Here is a 17,669-nt window from a genome sequence, read left to right as displayed (position 1 = left end):
TCTCCTTTCCACATGTTATCCCAAGATATGATGTGGGTATGCATCACAAGGATGTATGGAATGAACTGAGTTCTATATTTGCAAGATTTTCAATCGGTGCCTCCAGTTGAGGATGAGGAAAGATTAAGAGACTGGACATTTTATAAGTAACTTCCAAGCTACTCTCCTTTCTCTTTCCATCACCTCATGACAATTGGAGCTTATAAAATTTTTCTTCCTCCACCTTGGATACAAACACATGCAGATCAGGCATGTAAACAAACCTCTTCGCTTGTGGAAGACCTCTCTGATTACAGTTCGGAAAAGAAATTACCTCTTGAACAATGACTTTTCTTGTGGAGATGCATTGTGGGTGCATTCCCGGTTGCACCTTCTTAGCTAAGAGAAACATTGCACTTGCCTCTTGCAAGAGGTGTTCTCATTGCCGAGAGACAATTGTACATTTTTTATGGAGATGCCCCTCTTCTCTCGTGCTCTCTTGGACAGACTGTCAGGTCACTTGAGATTACGATCTCCCAACTTCGAGAAATTCTTCTAGATGTTCAGCCGCCTTTCTTCACCCTTGCCAAATTACACACTTTTCCTTTCCTGGCTCTTTCTTCTCAAGAGCTAGAAGTGTTTTTCAACTATTTCTAATATCTGAATAGGAGTTGTCCCTCCTTGGGAGAGCTATGAATGTACCATATAATCCTTAATGAAGCAATGGTTTCACCCCCCCCCCCCCCCAAAAAAAAGAAAAGAAAAGAAAGTGTGTGTGTGTGTGTGTGTGTGTGTGTGTGTGTGTGTGTGTATATGCATACATATACATATAAGTCCAAGTATACGTACGTAAATGTAAATGTACACACACGCGCACACACACACACACACACACACACATCTCTCTCCCCACACAAATACAAATAAGTCCAAGTATACGTATGTAACTATAAATGTACACACAAGCGCACGCACGTGTGCACGCACATCCCCACACATATATAGCATGAAGGCAAGCTAGAGTCAACATAGACACACAAAACACCAATTGAAGTTCGTGCCTACCATGACAACACCACAGCTCCTTACAGGAGTTAGTAATGGTGTGTAAATGAAAGACCTGGGTATGTGATAATAATGGGTTTGAGTTAAAAATCCATACTCTTTAGGAATGAATATTGCACTTTATTTAGGGATCCCTCCATCTCAATAAAATTTGTTATCCAACAATCTCCAGTGTGGAGGCAAAGACTATGCTTGAAATTGTGATGTGAGCCCTTGGTGGGAACAGTGTATTAGCACATACAATCATAAAAGGTGCATATACCATGCAAAAATAAAAAGAAAAGGGGCACCTGCCAGCCTCTTCTCCTCTCTTCTAGTGCCTCAAGTAGTAGCTGCAATGCCTGCTATTTGGCTTTAAAATCTTGAGAAGATTGCCTTGACTGATCAGAGCCTTGAAGATCTAACTGTTTAATGCATAATCTTGCATTTGATACAGACTATATGGAAAGCAAGATGGTCTTTATATTAAGCGTGGTCATTTCGTTGACACTAACACATGCATGCTTGCAAGTATATCATTATATAAGAAAACAATTCTTCAAGGGGAAAAGCATAAAGACTGGTCCATCCACAAGAAAAAAGTGAGTGACATATTCCATGCACATGTACAGGATTAAAGCAGCTAACCCTTCATTCGTACTGCTTAAAGACGACCTTTACACTATTTTGGTTGGGTTAAAATAAGGTCCCACCTCTACTCATATAGATCATATCTGGCAAGGATTGTGGATAGTTAAGACTGTCTAATGGAATGGCTTTTTTGTGTAGGATGGTGGCAAGTGCCAAGCTTACAGACCTTACAAATCACCCTATGCCCAAAAAGATTGCATTTAATGATTTTTTCTAGTTAGATTTTACATCTTGTTGAGCCAAACCTCTGATTTCCTCTCTCATGTCTCAGCATACATTTTTGCAACTGCAAAAGGTGGGGTGCAACTCCCAACTATCCCCACCATTGCAATTTTCAAAGATCTCGCGACAAATTCTTCTCTACGTGTGGCCGGAGATACCCCTTGAAATGCAGCAATGCCAGTCTCTGCAAGACCATGTCTATGTTTCTAAAATGAGCCTTCCTCAGCCAAGTGTGCAATGGTCACATACTCCTTCCCAAGATGCTCTTCAGACTACTACTACAAAGGACTAGGTGATTCTTCAAAAGTGTACACGGGGATCACCCACGTCCGTAGCTTTTTCTTTGTATCATCAGTCAAGCTTAGATCCGACGGAACCTCTTTAAAGGTTTTCACAAAGGTCTTGGCCCCAAAAAGAATCAGGCGTTCCACAATAAACAACTGGTAGTTGTTTTGCACAACGGGGTCTAAAATGCTTTTGAAATGAGAGCTGAACACCAGTTTGTACCTGAAAATTAATATTCACAAAAAAGAAGGTACGAAATTAAAGCTGCTGGACATGCACCCAGACCTTGCCACACCTTTCAAAGCAGCAGCATAGTATACTGGAATACTTACTTGGAACCAAGAGCATCAAAAAAACCCTGTCTTCTCTCATTGGATGCAATGAATAGGGTGCGTCCCTCTGGTATCCAATTTGCCACCCGTTGCATTATGGCATGCGCCTGTGTATCCCTGTCCAGATGTGGGAACACTGTTCGGTTGACACCAAATCGATCCTTTCTGATCTTTAACTTGTCTCCTCTCCTTACATGAATAGCATCATAGTCCCCTAGCTGCCTTATGATCTGTCACCAGTAATAAAACCCGCTGTGATGATCATATAATGCACCATACTTCACCTAACTGCACATTCATATCATACATTCTCAAGCTCGTATCTATTAAACTCCCAGACATATGAGCATAATATTTCCTCACATTAGAAGGTCATATGATACATTCTTAAGCTCATATGTGTTAGCATCATATCATACAAAGCTCCTTACGCGCACACTTCCATATGACAGCAATGAGGAGATAGAAATTGACAGTCCAAGAACTTAACATCAAATACAGGCGTTACCTTAAAAGGTTTACTATGTGCAGGAAAAAGTATCAAAATAAACCAAAAACAATGAAGAAAGCAACAAGATTTCCCCAGCAGGTTTAATAACAGTCAATGTAGCTTCCATATGTAAAAGCAGCCCTTGCATACGATTCCATGCTGCTACAAGTCAACACTTGTGATTCAAGTCTCTTACACTTGTCTGATTTTGATGTATGCACTCACATAGATAGACGTTGTAAGAGACCCAACCAAAGGTGTAAGGCTCCCGATCACCCCAGAAAAGTATAGTGTGATGCTACATTTAGGTATCAGATGTGTGCACTACAATTTGCCTAGTAGCATGTAGCAGACATTCATTAACTGGATCCCATATCAGCCACCAACTGGTTCTACAGCCTTGAATAAGCCTTGATCGAACGCATAATCAAGATTGATACCCAAAATGAACAACCCATCACATCATTGTGCATGTATCCTTGAGTTATATGGATCCACTCATTTACAAATGGCTAACTGAAGCTCCTTTAGCCCTAACTCGCTGTAGCAGCAAGTTCCCTGAACTCTCCTTTAGTCAACTACTTCATCCTAGTCTGCCAATAATAAGTCTAGACTCTATCATACAGTGAGTCTAAGCTAGGGATTCAACATACTTCCACATCTCAAAAGTTGAAGTCAAGGAATCACTCTCCTATATAACAAGGTTGACCCATTAAATCTTGATATTTCACTTAATTAAAAACAACAACGTACAATGCAAAAAGAGCATGGATGCAGACAACCCCTCCCCCGGCGCCCCTCTTCCCCCTTCCTCCTCCCTCTTAAAAGGGAAAATTAATTACAAAGCACTGAGGGTACTCAGTGAAACTTAACACTGAAAATCCTAGATTTCTAATAGTCGGGATAAAGTTAACTCTTGCAAATCAGCTTCATGTCCATGTCGAACTCCATGCAGCTCTTGTATACAATCTTGTAGCCTCAACTCAGGAGATGCTACACGAGATGCCCTAGTGTGACTCCCCGCTAACACAGCTAAGGCCCCAAAGCACACCATCTTCATGGCACTGCCTTTCCCCAACTACTACATGCAGTGCAACTCTTGCAAATCAACTCTGTCAATGCCAAACTCCACGCATCTCTCGTGGACTCAACTCAAGAGCAACTACACAAGATGCCCTAGCGTCAATCCCTACTAACCCAACTTAGGACCCAAAAGCACACTGTCTTCGTAACTCTACTTCTCCCCAACTACTGCATGCAGTGCCTCCTGCATGCATCCCAAGTGCTATACAAAGATCTTCAAGTTGATGACAAACTTTGCCCCAGTCGCACTAGGTTATGATTAGCAAGCCTGTTGTTGTAAGCCCAGCGGGACGTGCAGTGACAGACTCAACCACGTATCCAAGAGATAAAGATATAAAGAGAGAGAGGGGAAAGAGAAAATGGAATGGGGATCTTGCACAATACACCACACTGAGCCGGGAACAGGCCTCGCCCCATTTCAGGAATTTATTCAGGAACAATCCACAGGCACACTGGCCAGGATCAATACAATCAATGAATACAAAACAAATGGATATGTCGATGTAGGATATCCAAGTCGATGCCGATGTCTAGGCATGAGATCTCTGATGCCGAGCACACCACGGGGATGACCCACAAGTATCTCTTAGGGCTAGTACCAAAAATCACATCATAGTCCGGTGAAAGCTTAGTGAGGATAAGTGCCGCCAGCTGAGCAAAGAACAAAGCAACACCCATAGCCAGTAATTGGTCATGGATAACCTTGGTCTTCATGAGAAACGACTACATGGAACTGCCTTCAGGGAATAACAAACCGTAGAGCTACCCTTGCAAGGTAACTACCCTCATCGACGAATCTCGAGCAAAGAGATCCTCCAATTTAGACCATACTTGATGAGCATTGGTGAGAGTTTGCACGGCCGGTGAGACCTCCTCTGTGATTGCCCGCACAAGCACAGAATGCGCCTTCAAGTCCCGATTCTCCCACTCTTGTAATTCCACAACAAATTCATCCTCCTCATCCGAAGTCCACCTAGAGTTTTGAGGATGCTCGGGCTTCCTTTCAGTGCCCTGAACAATATCCCACAAACCCTTGTGGATGAGCCAGATCCGCATTTGAAGCTTCCAATGGGCAGAGTTGGGTCCTTTCAACTTGTCATCCTTGTTCGTACAGGGGGGAGCCATATCCACAGCAACAAGAAACACAGATCTCAGCTCTCAAGTGCTTTCCAACGAAGCGATGCTCCGGAACCAATCAGCCCCCTCTCAAACCTGAGAGAGGAGGGTGGACAGCAGCAAAACAGTCCAAGAAACCACCGGGAACCTCCTAAGCGGAAGGGTAGGGACTCGTGGAGGAAGAAGGAGATGTACAGCCCCTTGTCCGGCAACTCCACATGCAAGAAACTGACCAACAACGGATGCCAGAGCAGAATTTGCAGCCCAAACTCCAATGCTTGCCTCTGTAGAAGAAAATGCAGCCAAGTACCTGGCCGGCTTGCCTCTGTAGGAGAAAACACAGCCACCAAACTAGAAGGCAGCAAGGGAAGGGCTGGCTGGACCAGAAAACGCAGCAGTGTATGAAAACGCAGCCACTATTCAGGACTGATCTGCAGCCAGGAGGAGCTAGGGCAGAAAATGCAAGGTACATATGAGAAGGCGGTAGATTTGCAGAAGATGGAGCAGCCTGAACCTAAGCGAGTGATACCATGTTGGAGAATGCACATGCGGAAGCATAAACAAGACAAGAGAGAGAGTAGAGAGAGCTTGTGGACAAGATCACCTTTTATATTAGATTGAAGCTTTACAATGGCATTAGGCCAGCAAGAGATGTTGAACTTGTGCAAGGGAAGTGGATGATTTAGTGAATAATGGGGGAACTCCTTATATAGTCCAGGTGTGAGCGGGTTGACTGCCTCTAGGGCTGGCCGCCGACTGGCACAAGACAAATAAATAGGAGAAAATTACATAAAATACCAAATAAATGGTACAACCACAAAACACAGAGATGCATAAATTCTAACAGAAAGTAGCTACAAACTTTCTATGTGCTCGAAGTATTCTCTCCATCATTCGGTTGAAAGTAGCCGAGCATTGGTAACACCAAAAGGCATAACCAAATACTCAAGAGTCCAAAGGTAGTCCTGAATGTGGTCTTGTGAATGTCCTCTGGAGCAATCCTGACTTGATGGTAACCACTCTTCAAGTCGATCCTGCTAAAGATAGTGGCTCCATCCAATCTATCTAGGATATCATCAATCCTAGGAATAGGAAACCTGTTCTTCACAGTGATCTTGTTAAGAGTCTTGTAACCAATACACATATGCCAAGAACCATCCTTTTTCTGAACCAATAAGACTGGGAAGCAAAAAGATAATGAGCTAGGTCTAATCAAACCAGCTCGGTCATTTGCTTCATAATCTCTTCTTGTTGAGCTTCTTGGCATGATGTCAATCTAATGATCTTCCAATCTCTCTAGTTTCTTACTTTGGCTTGTCGGGACAATTTGCAACCAAGTGTCCCTTCTTTCCCTTACCTATTCGGAAGAAGCCGCATCTGAGATAGCAAGTCTTGAGTAGCCTCCTTTGTCTCCTCCACGAGAAATAGACCAAGTAGCTCTAGATCCTTCTGAGATAAGCTTTAGCAGTTTCAACTCCTTCGGTTATGGTGGCTCAATAGTTGATAAAATCTTCAAACATTTGAGCCCTTCTTTGGTCCCGTTCCCTCTTGGTTCTCCAAGCAAGAAATTATGTCTCTGAGTGGTCATTTGAATTGCTGAAAGTCATGGTACTCTTCTGATGTCATGGCCATGGTCAGATGAGAAATAGATTGTCAGCCTTGGTTTCCATCTTGAAATCCTGGATTGGCCTCATAGTTGTTCCTTTCATTAGGCCCTTGGTTTCCCTCTGCTCTCGACATGGCTAAGTGGCTTTGTCACCCCAAGAAAGTTTCTTCAAGAGAAATCCAGCTCTGATACCACTCTAAGCCCAGCGAGGCGTGCAATGACAGACTCAACCACATATCCAAGAGATAAAGATATAAAGAGAGAGAGGGGAGAGACGAAAGGGAATGGGGATCTTGCACAGTACACCACACTGAGCGGGGAGCGGGGAACAGGCCTCGTCCCCTTTCGAAAATTTGTTTAGGAACAATCCACGTGCACACTGGCCAGGATCAATACAATCAATGAATACAAAACAAATAGATATGTCGATGTAGGATATCCAAGTCGATGTCGATGTCTAAGCACGAGATCTCTGATGCCAAGCACACCACGGGGATGACCCACAAGTATCTCTCACCGGGCTAGTACTAGATCCAATATCCAAATCCAATGGATCCAAGTCCAAATCCAAGTTCAAGTCCATATCCAAGTCCAAAAACAAATCCAAGTCCAGACCCAAATAAAACCCAAGTCCAGATCCAAGTCCAAATCCACATCCAAAACCAGGTCCATCAAGTCCAACTCCAGATCCATGTCCAAACTATATGTCCAAGTTCCATGTTCACGTCAAGTTCCATGTTCAGGTCCAAGTTCCATGCCCAAGCTTCAAGTCCAAGTTCCATGTCTAAGTTCCATGTCCAAATATTCCAAGCTCATACACAAGGTACACACGAGTAGATGATGAAGTATATGACGACCAATAGTAAACTCGATGCCCAACCCAGAGGTTGAAAGTGTTCCCCAACAAGATCAAAAGAAAGCCGGCCGACGTTATCAAATAACAGATGGCGCTGGCAGTTCTGTCTAGTGGCAGATGATGACGCTGGGTGGCACACAAGCAAGAGGCAGCGCTTCTTATGGCGCAGCCAGGTTTAGGCGGTTCTATACAGCAATATGGTGATGTTGAAAGCACACAGCAGCTGGCAGCAACAGTTGGTGGCACAGCTTCTGTAGATGGCAACCAAACAGGAAGCAGCAGGTAGACGATGTCAGTAGCAGCAAGATATAGACAACACTGGCAGCTGCTGTAGGGAGTTCCGAACAACAGTACAATGGTGCTGGCTGCAGATGACAGAGAGGCGGCGCACAGTACAGCAGCAGGTGGCGTCCAGGTGGCTGGCGACAGCAGCAGGTGCAGCAGGCTGGCTGGGTTGTGATTCAGATGGTGCTAGTAGGCACAGCCAGGCAAGGAAGGGGCGTCGACAGCAACTGTAGAAGCGACGTTGGCTGCTCTACAAGCAGCGCTGGCAGATGTAGCAACAGCGCTGGCAACGGTACTGGCAGCATAGCCAGCACAAGGCGGCTATGGGCGGCACTAGGCAGCAGGTGGAAAACAGATGGGGCAAGCAATCGTTCTTCAAGTGACGAACAGTAGCTGTACGATGGCTGCATAGATGGGCAGCAGAGCAAGTGTTGGTGGGTCCTGACGGGTTGAAGGTGGGTGGCGCACACAACCAAGAGCTGGTGGTGTTTGATAAAGATGAGGATGTCGAGTTCCAACCTTCAATGACGATGACCACCCTTAAAGATGATGGAGACCTTCACACTCCCCCTTCATCCATGGTGATGTTAATGAAGGTGAGGATAAACTCCAAGCTTCCATGGATGATGAGAAGGGCGGGGTTCATGCGTATTTTATACCTTGGGGAAGCCTTGCTTTTTGCCAAAAGCTTGTCCATGCTTTTGCTTTGCCTTTTTATGCTTTGCTTTTCCCTTTTTTGCCTTTGCTTTTGCTCTTTTTACTTTTATTAATAAAATATTACTCAACTTTTGGTGCTTTGCTTTTCTGGATTTAAGGTTTTGCTTTTTGGCCTTAGAGCTGCTTTTTGAGAAAGCGCCTTTTAGCTTTTTGGCCCGGCTCAGTCTCCTCTTTCCAATGGTGCCCTTGGCTCACGGTCAACCTTGTTTGACTTTTTGCTTTTTCCTGCTTTTTGACCAAGAATGGTGCTTTTTCTTAATCAAACCTTATGGACCCTGTCCCCATGTCTTCTTCCACCTGTCTAGTGTCCGAGCATGGGTTTCATCATGTGAAATAGAGCTAGATAGTTACACCTGCCACCGTCCATACCAGTGAGATGAAGCTCACAAATGCCCAAAAAAATCACATATGTGGGCTGTTGCTGGCCATAAAGGAAATTTTCAGCCTTTCCTCTCTACCTTGCGATCAACGCACAGCATCAAAGCCTATCTGGGAGCTGTGCGCATCAGCATCAACTGCCTTGGGAAGCATGTACAAGCTGTTTGCTAGTAAAAAGAACCCCTTCTTGTCAGCACTCAGCCCACATATAGCCACCAAGTTCAAAGACCGAGGCACCACGAAGCCATTTGGCTCGATGAGGGGAGGGTTCTATCTATGAACCTCGGAAAAATAAGTTTACTTGCATTGATTTTTGTTATTTACATTCTTGCATTAATTGCAAGAATTTCCCACTTGTGTTAACTTGGTGGGGGCAACCTACTATTGCCCATCCTGGGTGCCCTGCCTCATACTTGGATCCTCTTTCGTCCCTTTGTGCACTTAAGCTCACAACATGTGCTGATTCCTCTACTAAACCCTGACCCTAACTCGCTGCCGTAACATGACATATGCATCTGAGTGTTGGAGCTGATTCGTATGACAGTATGGATAGAATAGGTATTGTCAAGCATGTAACAAACCTATTTTCTAGTCAATAAGCAAATAATTAGTGGTGCTAAATAAACTAGATACAAACACCACAAATTAACATCAAAACGAAGTCAAGTACAATGTGGAAGACTTGGTATCTTCGTGTCATGAGGCAGTGACATGACTCATATTTTTGTAGGCTTGCAGCTCTGAATAAGTTCAACATACAGGACTTGTACCTAGATGAGCACAAGAGAGATACATAAAAAAGATAAAAAAGGCTTGTAGCAAGAGATCATAATGCATTGTAATACAGGTAAATGAGAACAGCTCTTTGTGTGTTCAGCCTACCAGCGTGAATGCCTGATTGATTGGTTCTGAAAGTATGAACTTCTTCTGGCATGCACATTGCTTGGGTTTTTAATGCCAGTGAAATTAATTACGGGATAGGACTGGACAGCTTGCATTCATAGGCAGTAGATTGGCACATGCACAGGCTATAAGGACAACCCTGGTGCAAACTGAACAGTCTGGCAGCAGGTTGGTCAGTCAGGTGCATACAGAAGCACAGGCTACACGGGTGTGGATCGTGGCAACAGCATGCACGTGTGTGGGCAAGGCAGTGTGGGTGACTGGTTCAGCAACAAAAATGCAAAAGCATAAGAAATGTGCTCATGTGTGAGCAAGGCAAATGCAAGCATGGGAGTAACACGACATCAAATTGAAATAAGGAGTCGCATCAAACTGCATGCACACAGAAGAAAGCAAAATAAGGGACATCAAGGATACCTTCTCAGCAGCCAGCCTGAGAGGTTCAGCTGCCATGTTAGGAAGAAAGGAATATGGCAGAAGCACTGCTGTATGGTTCTTCCTGTCCTCACATTCCACAAACCTGTTACGAGTTGAGACAATACCAAGATATCATAACAATGCCCGCCATAACACAAAGTTTACGCTATAAATCAGGCAGAAGTGCAGGATGAGTTCTTTATGAGCAGGGATTATCATCAAGATATATACCTTCATAAGTGCAAAATGAGGTATTTGTGATCAAACATTTTCATCAAGGCTTTCTCATCAAGAGGCCATACAACTGTAGAACTTGCCATAGCCCAAGATATGGGCACATGCTTTTAGATGGGTGGTAATGCATGTGCGCCTATGATATCACTAAAAATAATTGCAATGCATCATTACACAAGCTCTTGTCTTAAAATACTGGTGCTCTTTGAATCAGTGAGTAAATCTCATCTTCAGCACTCACCAAGCAAGTGGGCTGGCCGTCCTGTTGATAACAACAGCCTCTTTATAGTGGGAATTCTGGATCAAATCTGATCGGCTGGTGCTCTTCACATCTATGGCTGTCCTTGAGAGGTGAGCATTGGATAGTGCTTCTTTCCATTCACTTGAAGTATCCAAAATCACCCTTACTGTTTGTGATATCAAACCCATATCATACAATGAGTCCATTGAGCAACTCTTTATGCCCCATCTGTACAAGAGAAAAAATCTCAATTTAGCAGACTGATTCCCTGCTTTAGAGGTTTAATTGACCAATTAAATCTCCAAGTTTGTTGTAATCATACCCCTCAAACTTTCCAGATTTGACCAGAGTATGAAGTAAGCCTTTGTCATTGTGTTGTTGGTTGATGCACATCCGAGATGGCATTACAAATGTCCTGTTTACATTGTAAAGAGGGGAACGCAAATAAGTACAATGTGAAATTCCCAAGTTCTGAGCATCTCTAAGCACATGCAGATAAGAATTTCAGACAAAATAAAAGGGAAAGATTTTGAGCATGGTAGTAAATACCAATATCAATTCTGTGCTTGAGTAAAATTAAAAAGTAAAAAAACAATGTAATGTTCCCACAAGTCTATTTAATAATAAAAACCTTGCAGATAAAAAATGTTCAAATTTGCAGGTTAAAAATGGAAGTTTCACAAGAAAAAAAATACAAAGTGTCCACAAACCACCAAAGTGTCTAAAACTTACCAAGTAAAATATCTAGGATGCCGTCTGGGCATCGAAGTTTCAGCAAAGCAGCAGGTGGCATACCTTTCTGACAGCCTTCATAAGAAGCTCTTGTCCGGGAATTTGGCATGCCTTTCCTTGGTTGGACAGGGTTTGTGTTTAACCACATTCACCTTGCCACAATCGGTACATCACCTCTTTTTGGTCTTTCCCCCAACCTTGCATGGGCTGGCAGCCAGATACGACAGTTGATCTTGAACTTCTTTGTGGTAGGGAGATGTTGGCATAACAATGCCCACTCCAAGGTCTTTTGAAATAATATCATCTTCCTCTGTCACGTGCATCCTGCACTTGGATGCCACATGGACGTATTTGTACAGAAGGTGCAGGACCTGAGTGGTAACTATGAGCCCTAGTCCGGGACAAGTCAGCCAGGGTTCCACGATCATTGCCAATTCATCATTCATGTTTTCATCATCCTACTCCCGTTCTCATTAGTAAATTACTTTCTTGAATAGGTTGGAATACTTCAAGGTCATGGTTAAGAAGATTGGGGAGTATGGCTCAACCTATACGCCCCCCTCATCCAAGAGCTTGCGCACTACATTGCTCGAGAAGGAGAAGCGCATTGTAGAGCAAGCGGCCGACAACACAAAGCGGCAGTGGGAGAGGAATGGAGTCTCCCTCATTGTGGATGGATGGAGTGACACCCGCAAGAGGAGTATTCACGGCGTGGTTGCATATTCCCACGGAGAGATGTACTTCATCTCATGATGCATCCGCCACTGGGAAGAGCGCGGATGTGCTTGCGGCGGAGTGGGCTATCACCATGGAGATCATTGGCCCCGAGCATGTAGTGGGCTTTGTTGCGGATGGGGAACCTTCCAATAGGGCCGCAGGAGCTATTCTCCAAGGTATGTATGGACATGTCACGGTGTCCTTTTGTATGGCTCATTGCCTAAACAACCTCCTCAAGGACATCAGGGCATTGCCATGGATCAGCCCGCTCATTGAGGAGGCCAACACCATGGTCTCCTTTGTCCTCAACCACCAAAGACTTCGGCATGAGTTCAACAAGAGGTCCTCTCTCTCTCTCCTCAAATATTCCGACACCCAGTTTGCCTACAACTTTCTCATGTTGGGCCGGTTGAAGGATTGTAGTGGTGCTTTGAGGGGGCTTTTTGCTGATTTTGGAGCATCTATACCTGTGTTTTGTTCCTGGCCTACACGGTTTCCCGGTTTCTACATGTTCCTTGCCTTCTGTTGGCGGTGGAGTGCTATTTTTTGCTGGATAGCAATGTTTTGGCTGCGTTTTTCTTCCCATAGGAGTTTTCTACACTCAGAGGGGGCCTTTCTCCAGCTCCTTCACTTGAGGATCAGTTTCAGGAGCTGTGTTGTATCTGTGGAGACTTTCTTCTTTGACAGGAGTTTACAGTTATTTGGAGGAGAGCAGTGATCTTTTCAGAGATCCTTTTGTCCGAGCTTGTGTTCTTTGCAATGTTTGCAAAACAAGGAGGGTGTTTTGCCCCTTGCGGTGTGATCCTTTCACATGGATCATTTATTTGTTGCTGATTCTTGGGATCTGATTCTACTTATGGAACAGTCTTCTGCTCTCAGTGATGCTTTTGAGGACTTTGTTACCACTGCAGTTTATATTCCTGCTTCCCTTCCTCATTGTGAGGAGTCTATCTCTGCATCTCTTTGTGATGCTTCTGAGGATGCCCCTCACCCTGACAGTTCTGCAGGCTTGTTGTTTTGGAGGATGCTTTTTTGGACCCGATGGAATGCTTTGGATCTGTGGTTGCTAACCGTGCTTGGGGCACAGTGGTACTTCCAGAGTTTTTTCATTTGGATCAGAATCAGGTTGGGCTTGTACCAGTCCGATGACATCTTTTTTCGGAGGGGGATGTGGAGTCCTTTCATCTTGCGATGCCCACCTCAGTGGTGTGTACTTATGTACAACATTAGGCAACTCATGTTATGGAGTTTGAGCAGATGGACCCCATCTTTTCTACAGAGTCTTTACATCTTGCGATGCCGATCTTTTCAGAGGATGCTTTTGTACAGCATTTGGCTACTCTTGGTACAAAGTTGGAGCAAATTGACTCTATTTCTTCTGAGGGTTCCAGTGAGGAGCAACTTGCTTCTCCTAGGATTGATTATCTACAGGATCTGATCTTGGTTGGTTTTGAGGTTTTTCATACCTTCTCCAGGCTAGATACACGACATTCGACTTCGGGGAGTGTTCTTACACTTGGGTTTGGACCCATTATTTGGAGCAACATGTCGCAACCTATATGGTTGTTTTCTTCCAGAGGAGCGGTGTACCTGGCAACTTGTTCTATTGCTTTTGTAGCTAAGTTGCTGAGGAGATTGCTTGTGGAGCTTTCTTGGTACCTGTTTCTGCAGTCTTTCATCTTTGATTGAGGACGGCGTCTCTAGCTTCTTGGAGTTTGCTCAGTATCCGATGCTGAGAAGGGGTGTTAAATATCATCCCCTACTTGTTGGCTTCCTATTTGGTGTCCTATTTTAGCCTCTAGGGCTGACCATGTTATGTTGAGATATCGAGCTCGTCTAGTGAGGCGGTGGCCACTGATGACCCGCCTGGGGGATAGGCCCCACACTTACACCACTGGCATGGTTGGTGAGATCATGGGAGATATGCGGCCAGTGGGATGACAGGCTGTGTGACAGCCATTCTAGAGACTGGCATAGTTATAGCGCCAGCTCATTTAGTCGGGTTCACACTATAGAGAACCCGTGTATGTATTGGTTGAGTACCTTTCATATTGTGTGTACTCTTATCTTGTATATGGTGTGTCGAGTGTTGAAAAGAGAAGAAGAAGATTTTCAACCTCTCACTTTGTGTGTTCTCTATTAGGGTTTTGTGAGTGTGTGTGTGTGCTTGCAAGAGCTCAAGCTCTCTTCCCCCCTGCATCTTTTCATGGTATCAGAGCCTGGTTCGTGTTAAGGGCTGAGCTGCAAGCAAGAGAACCACAGGAAGCGGTACGAGGGTAAGAGCTTCAACTACTCTTCCCTATTTGTGTTGGTGACTACACCTTTGTCGGGAGCTCTACGGGAGGCACCGGCAACGATCTCTGATTGAGGAGCTTTCTTCGCGGGAGTAAAGCTATAGGGCAACTATAGGGTCCTATCGGACAAAATTTTCTGGGCCGAAAACGCGTTTCGGGCGCGTCTGGACCTCCGTTTTTCAGAAAGCAGGCGATTTCGAGCACTGCAGGTAAGTCATCGATTCTCTGCAGAACTCTGTTTTAAGAACTGCAGGAAGACAGATTGACTGTGCAAACACCGTGGGTGCTGCACAGAGGTCTACAGTTGCCATTGGGTGTATGTATGCACATTGAAGTCACTGGTTGTGACATTTGAGAGTACTACAGTACCGCTGTGCAGAAAATACAGCAGTTTGTGCAGAAAAACCAGAGTGCAGTTTCTGGTAAAATTATGTGTTTGGCAAGATGTCAAATGATGGGATAACTCAGATTGTGGCTGAGAAGCTTGATAAGAATAACTTCCATGCTTGGAGTTTCAGGTTGACAAATTTCCTGATGGGAAAAGGCTATTGGGACTACATAGAAGGTGAGCATGAAGAGGCACCGGAGATACCGGATATAAATCCCGACTGCTGCTGCAGATGTGAAAGAGTTTAAAGACTGGAACCAAGGAGCCAGGAAGGTTATGTATTGGCTATCCATTAGTATACAGGACACCATGATTGGGCACATTCAAGATGCCAAGTCCCCCAAGGAGGCGTGGGACACTTTGGTAAAGCTCTATGAAACAAATACCAAGGCACGTAAGATACAGTTGAAGAATGAACTTCATACTGTGGAGAAAAAGAGCATGTCTGTGAATGACTATGCGCTGAAGATAAAGGGTATTGTGGAATCCCTTGCATCTATTGGTGTGTCAGTAGATGATGATGACAAGGTGGAAGTCTGTCTACGTGGTCTCGGGCCACAATACAAGGCGTTCAAGACGTCCATTCAGACTCGGGAAAACATTCCCAACTTTACAGATTTGGTGTCTATGCTGATTATCGAAGAGAAGAGCTTGGGTGAAGACCAACAGTCTTCACAAAGCAAAAACAGTTCAGAGCAACAGGCCTTCTACACGAGTTCAGGAAGAGGACGAGGTAGAGGAGGCCGTGGACGCGGTCAAGGAGGTGGCCGAACAGGTAATCAGAATTATGGTCAGCAGCAGCAGCAACAACAACAGTCCCAGAATCAACAACAACAACAACAACACGCAGGTGAAAGAGGCAAATTCAGAGGCAGGGGAAGTCAAAGAGGCCGTGGAAATTGGCAAAGGCAATATAATGATGCACGTGAATGCTATTATTATGGTAAGCCTGGACATGTGCAGGCAGAATGTTATAAGAAGCAGGCTGACATGCAAAATGGGAAAGTGCAGCAAAACAACTATGCATCCTCAAGCAGAAATAATGAGGATAATGAAAGGTTGTTTGTTATGCAGCATGTCGTGAATGCCGTGTCTGAAAATGTTGATGCAGCACAAAAAGATAATGTATGGTATGTGGATTCAGGCGCTTCGAACCACATGACGAGTCATGGGGAGTGGTTCAAGGAGATGAAAAACCTGGAAAGACCAGGTTTTGTGGAAACAGGGGATGACACTGCTCATCCAATTGCCCACGTTGGAGATGTGCCATTGTCTATGCAGGATGGCAAAGTGAAGTACCTTGCAGATGTACTTCATGTACCGAACATAACAAAGAATCTGGTTTCAGTTGGCCAGATGATTGAGCAGGGTTTGCAGGTTCGGTTTAACCCTGATGGGTGTTATGTTGAAGATTTCAAAGACAAGTGCAGGTTGGTTGCAAAAGGCAACAGAGTGGGCAGAATGTTTACGTTGAATGTAGACATGTCTGAAATGAGTGCTGCGATGTTTGCAAATGGTTCAGGAATTGTTGCAGACACAAACATTTGGCATAAAAGGATTGGACATGTAAATGTTCAGAGATTGAAGTCTATGCAGACAAAAGGAATTGTGACAGGGCTGCCAAAATTTAAAGTGGAAGGTATGCAGAAAATATGTGAAGCATGCCAATTTGGGAAGCAAACAAAGCATGTGTTTCCACGTAACAGATATGTGAGCAGAAATGCATTGCTATTGGGCTGAGGCTGTTTCTACAGCAGTATACATCATGAACAGGACTCCAACTGCAGCCATACATGATGTAACTCCAGAGGAGAGGTTTACTGGCAGAAAACCAGATTTGTCTCATTTGAAAGTTTTTGGATGCATTGCATATGTGCATGTGCCAGATGAGCTGAGAACTAAGCTGGATCCGAAAGCTGAAAAATGTGTGTTTATTGGATATTCCCTTGAGCAAAAGGGATACAGGTGTTATAACCCTGCTACACGTGAGTTGAGGGTAAGCAGGGATGTTGTCTTTGATGAGATGAGCAGCTGGTATGCTGCTGAAAAAGAAGCTGTTGGGACTGATGTGAGTGGAAGTGTGGTTACACAGAATGCAGGTCAGCAATCACAGTCTTTGAGTGGACCAGGAGAGTCCTCATCTAGTGGGTCTATTGATAGACCATGGAGTGGCAGGCTGCGTCATAATACCAGTCCTGCAAATGTGATTAGTACATCATGTAAAGGAAAAGAGAAAGTGGTTGAGCCCCTTGGTATGCCTGACATTTCTGCAGGGCATTCTCATGTTGATGGAGAGTCTAGTGGCTCAGATATGAGCCTTGATGAGGAGCTTGGGATCCCAGCTATGAGAACACCTGGTGTAAAGAAGGCTATGGAAGCCATGAATGAAAAGCTGCGAAGATCTGGTAGAGTGAAGAACCCTGTGCAGAGGTTTACTTATGATGGTTATGTGGCACATCACTATGCATATATGGCAAAGGTTGTGCAGGTTGTTGAGCCCACATGCATTGATGAGGCTGTTGGAAATGTGTGTTGGGAGAAAGCTATGGACGAGGAGATGGATGCACTATATGGAAATGAGACTTGGGATTTAGTGCAATTGCCTGAAGGCAAGAAAGCCATTGGATGCAAGTGGGTGTACAAAGTTAAACATAACAGTGATGGAAGCATAAACAGGTACAAGGCTAGATTGGTAGCCA

The 17,669-nt window shown here is 44.5% G+C and overlaps 1 protein-coding gene across 1 annotated transcript in view; it reads right to left on the bottom strand.

The window, feature by feature from the left end:
* Positions 1 to 1,616: 1,616 nt before the first annotated feature.
* The window catches only part of LOC147615735 (uncharacterized), a 30,829-nt gene continuing 14,776 nt past the window's right edge, over positions 1,617 to 17,669 (bottom strand). The window contains exons 2-6 of the mRNA XM_086778316.1: positions 11,162 to 11,254; positions 10,840 to 11,067; positions 10,365 to 10,467; positions 2,514 to 2,743; positions 1,617 to 2,403 (exon numbers count right to left, since the gene is read on the bottom strand). Coding sequence (XP_086634442.1) covers positions 2,175 to 2,403; positions 2,514 to 2,743; positions 10,365 to 10,467; positions 10,840 to 11,067; positions 11,162 to 11,254 — 883 coding nt within the window. The 3' untranslated portion in view covers positions 1,617 to 2,174. The remainder of the gene's footprint in view (positions 2,404 to 2,513; positions 2,744 to 10,364; positions 10,468 to 10,839; positions 11,068 to 11,161; positions 11,255 to 17,669) is intronic.

Source organism: Cibotium barometz, chromosome 39 (assembly GCF_041138505.1).
Source record: "Cibotium barometz isolate CiBa-2024 chromosome 39, ASM4113850v1, whole genome shotgun sequence".
Taxonomy (NCBI): Eukaryota; Viridiplantae; Streptophyta; class Polypodiopsida; order Cyatheales; family Cibotiaceae; genus Cibotium; species Cibotium barometz.
The sequence above is the reverse complement of the archived record's forward strand: the minus strand, read 5'-3'. Positions and strand labels throughout refer to the sequence as shown.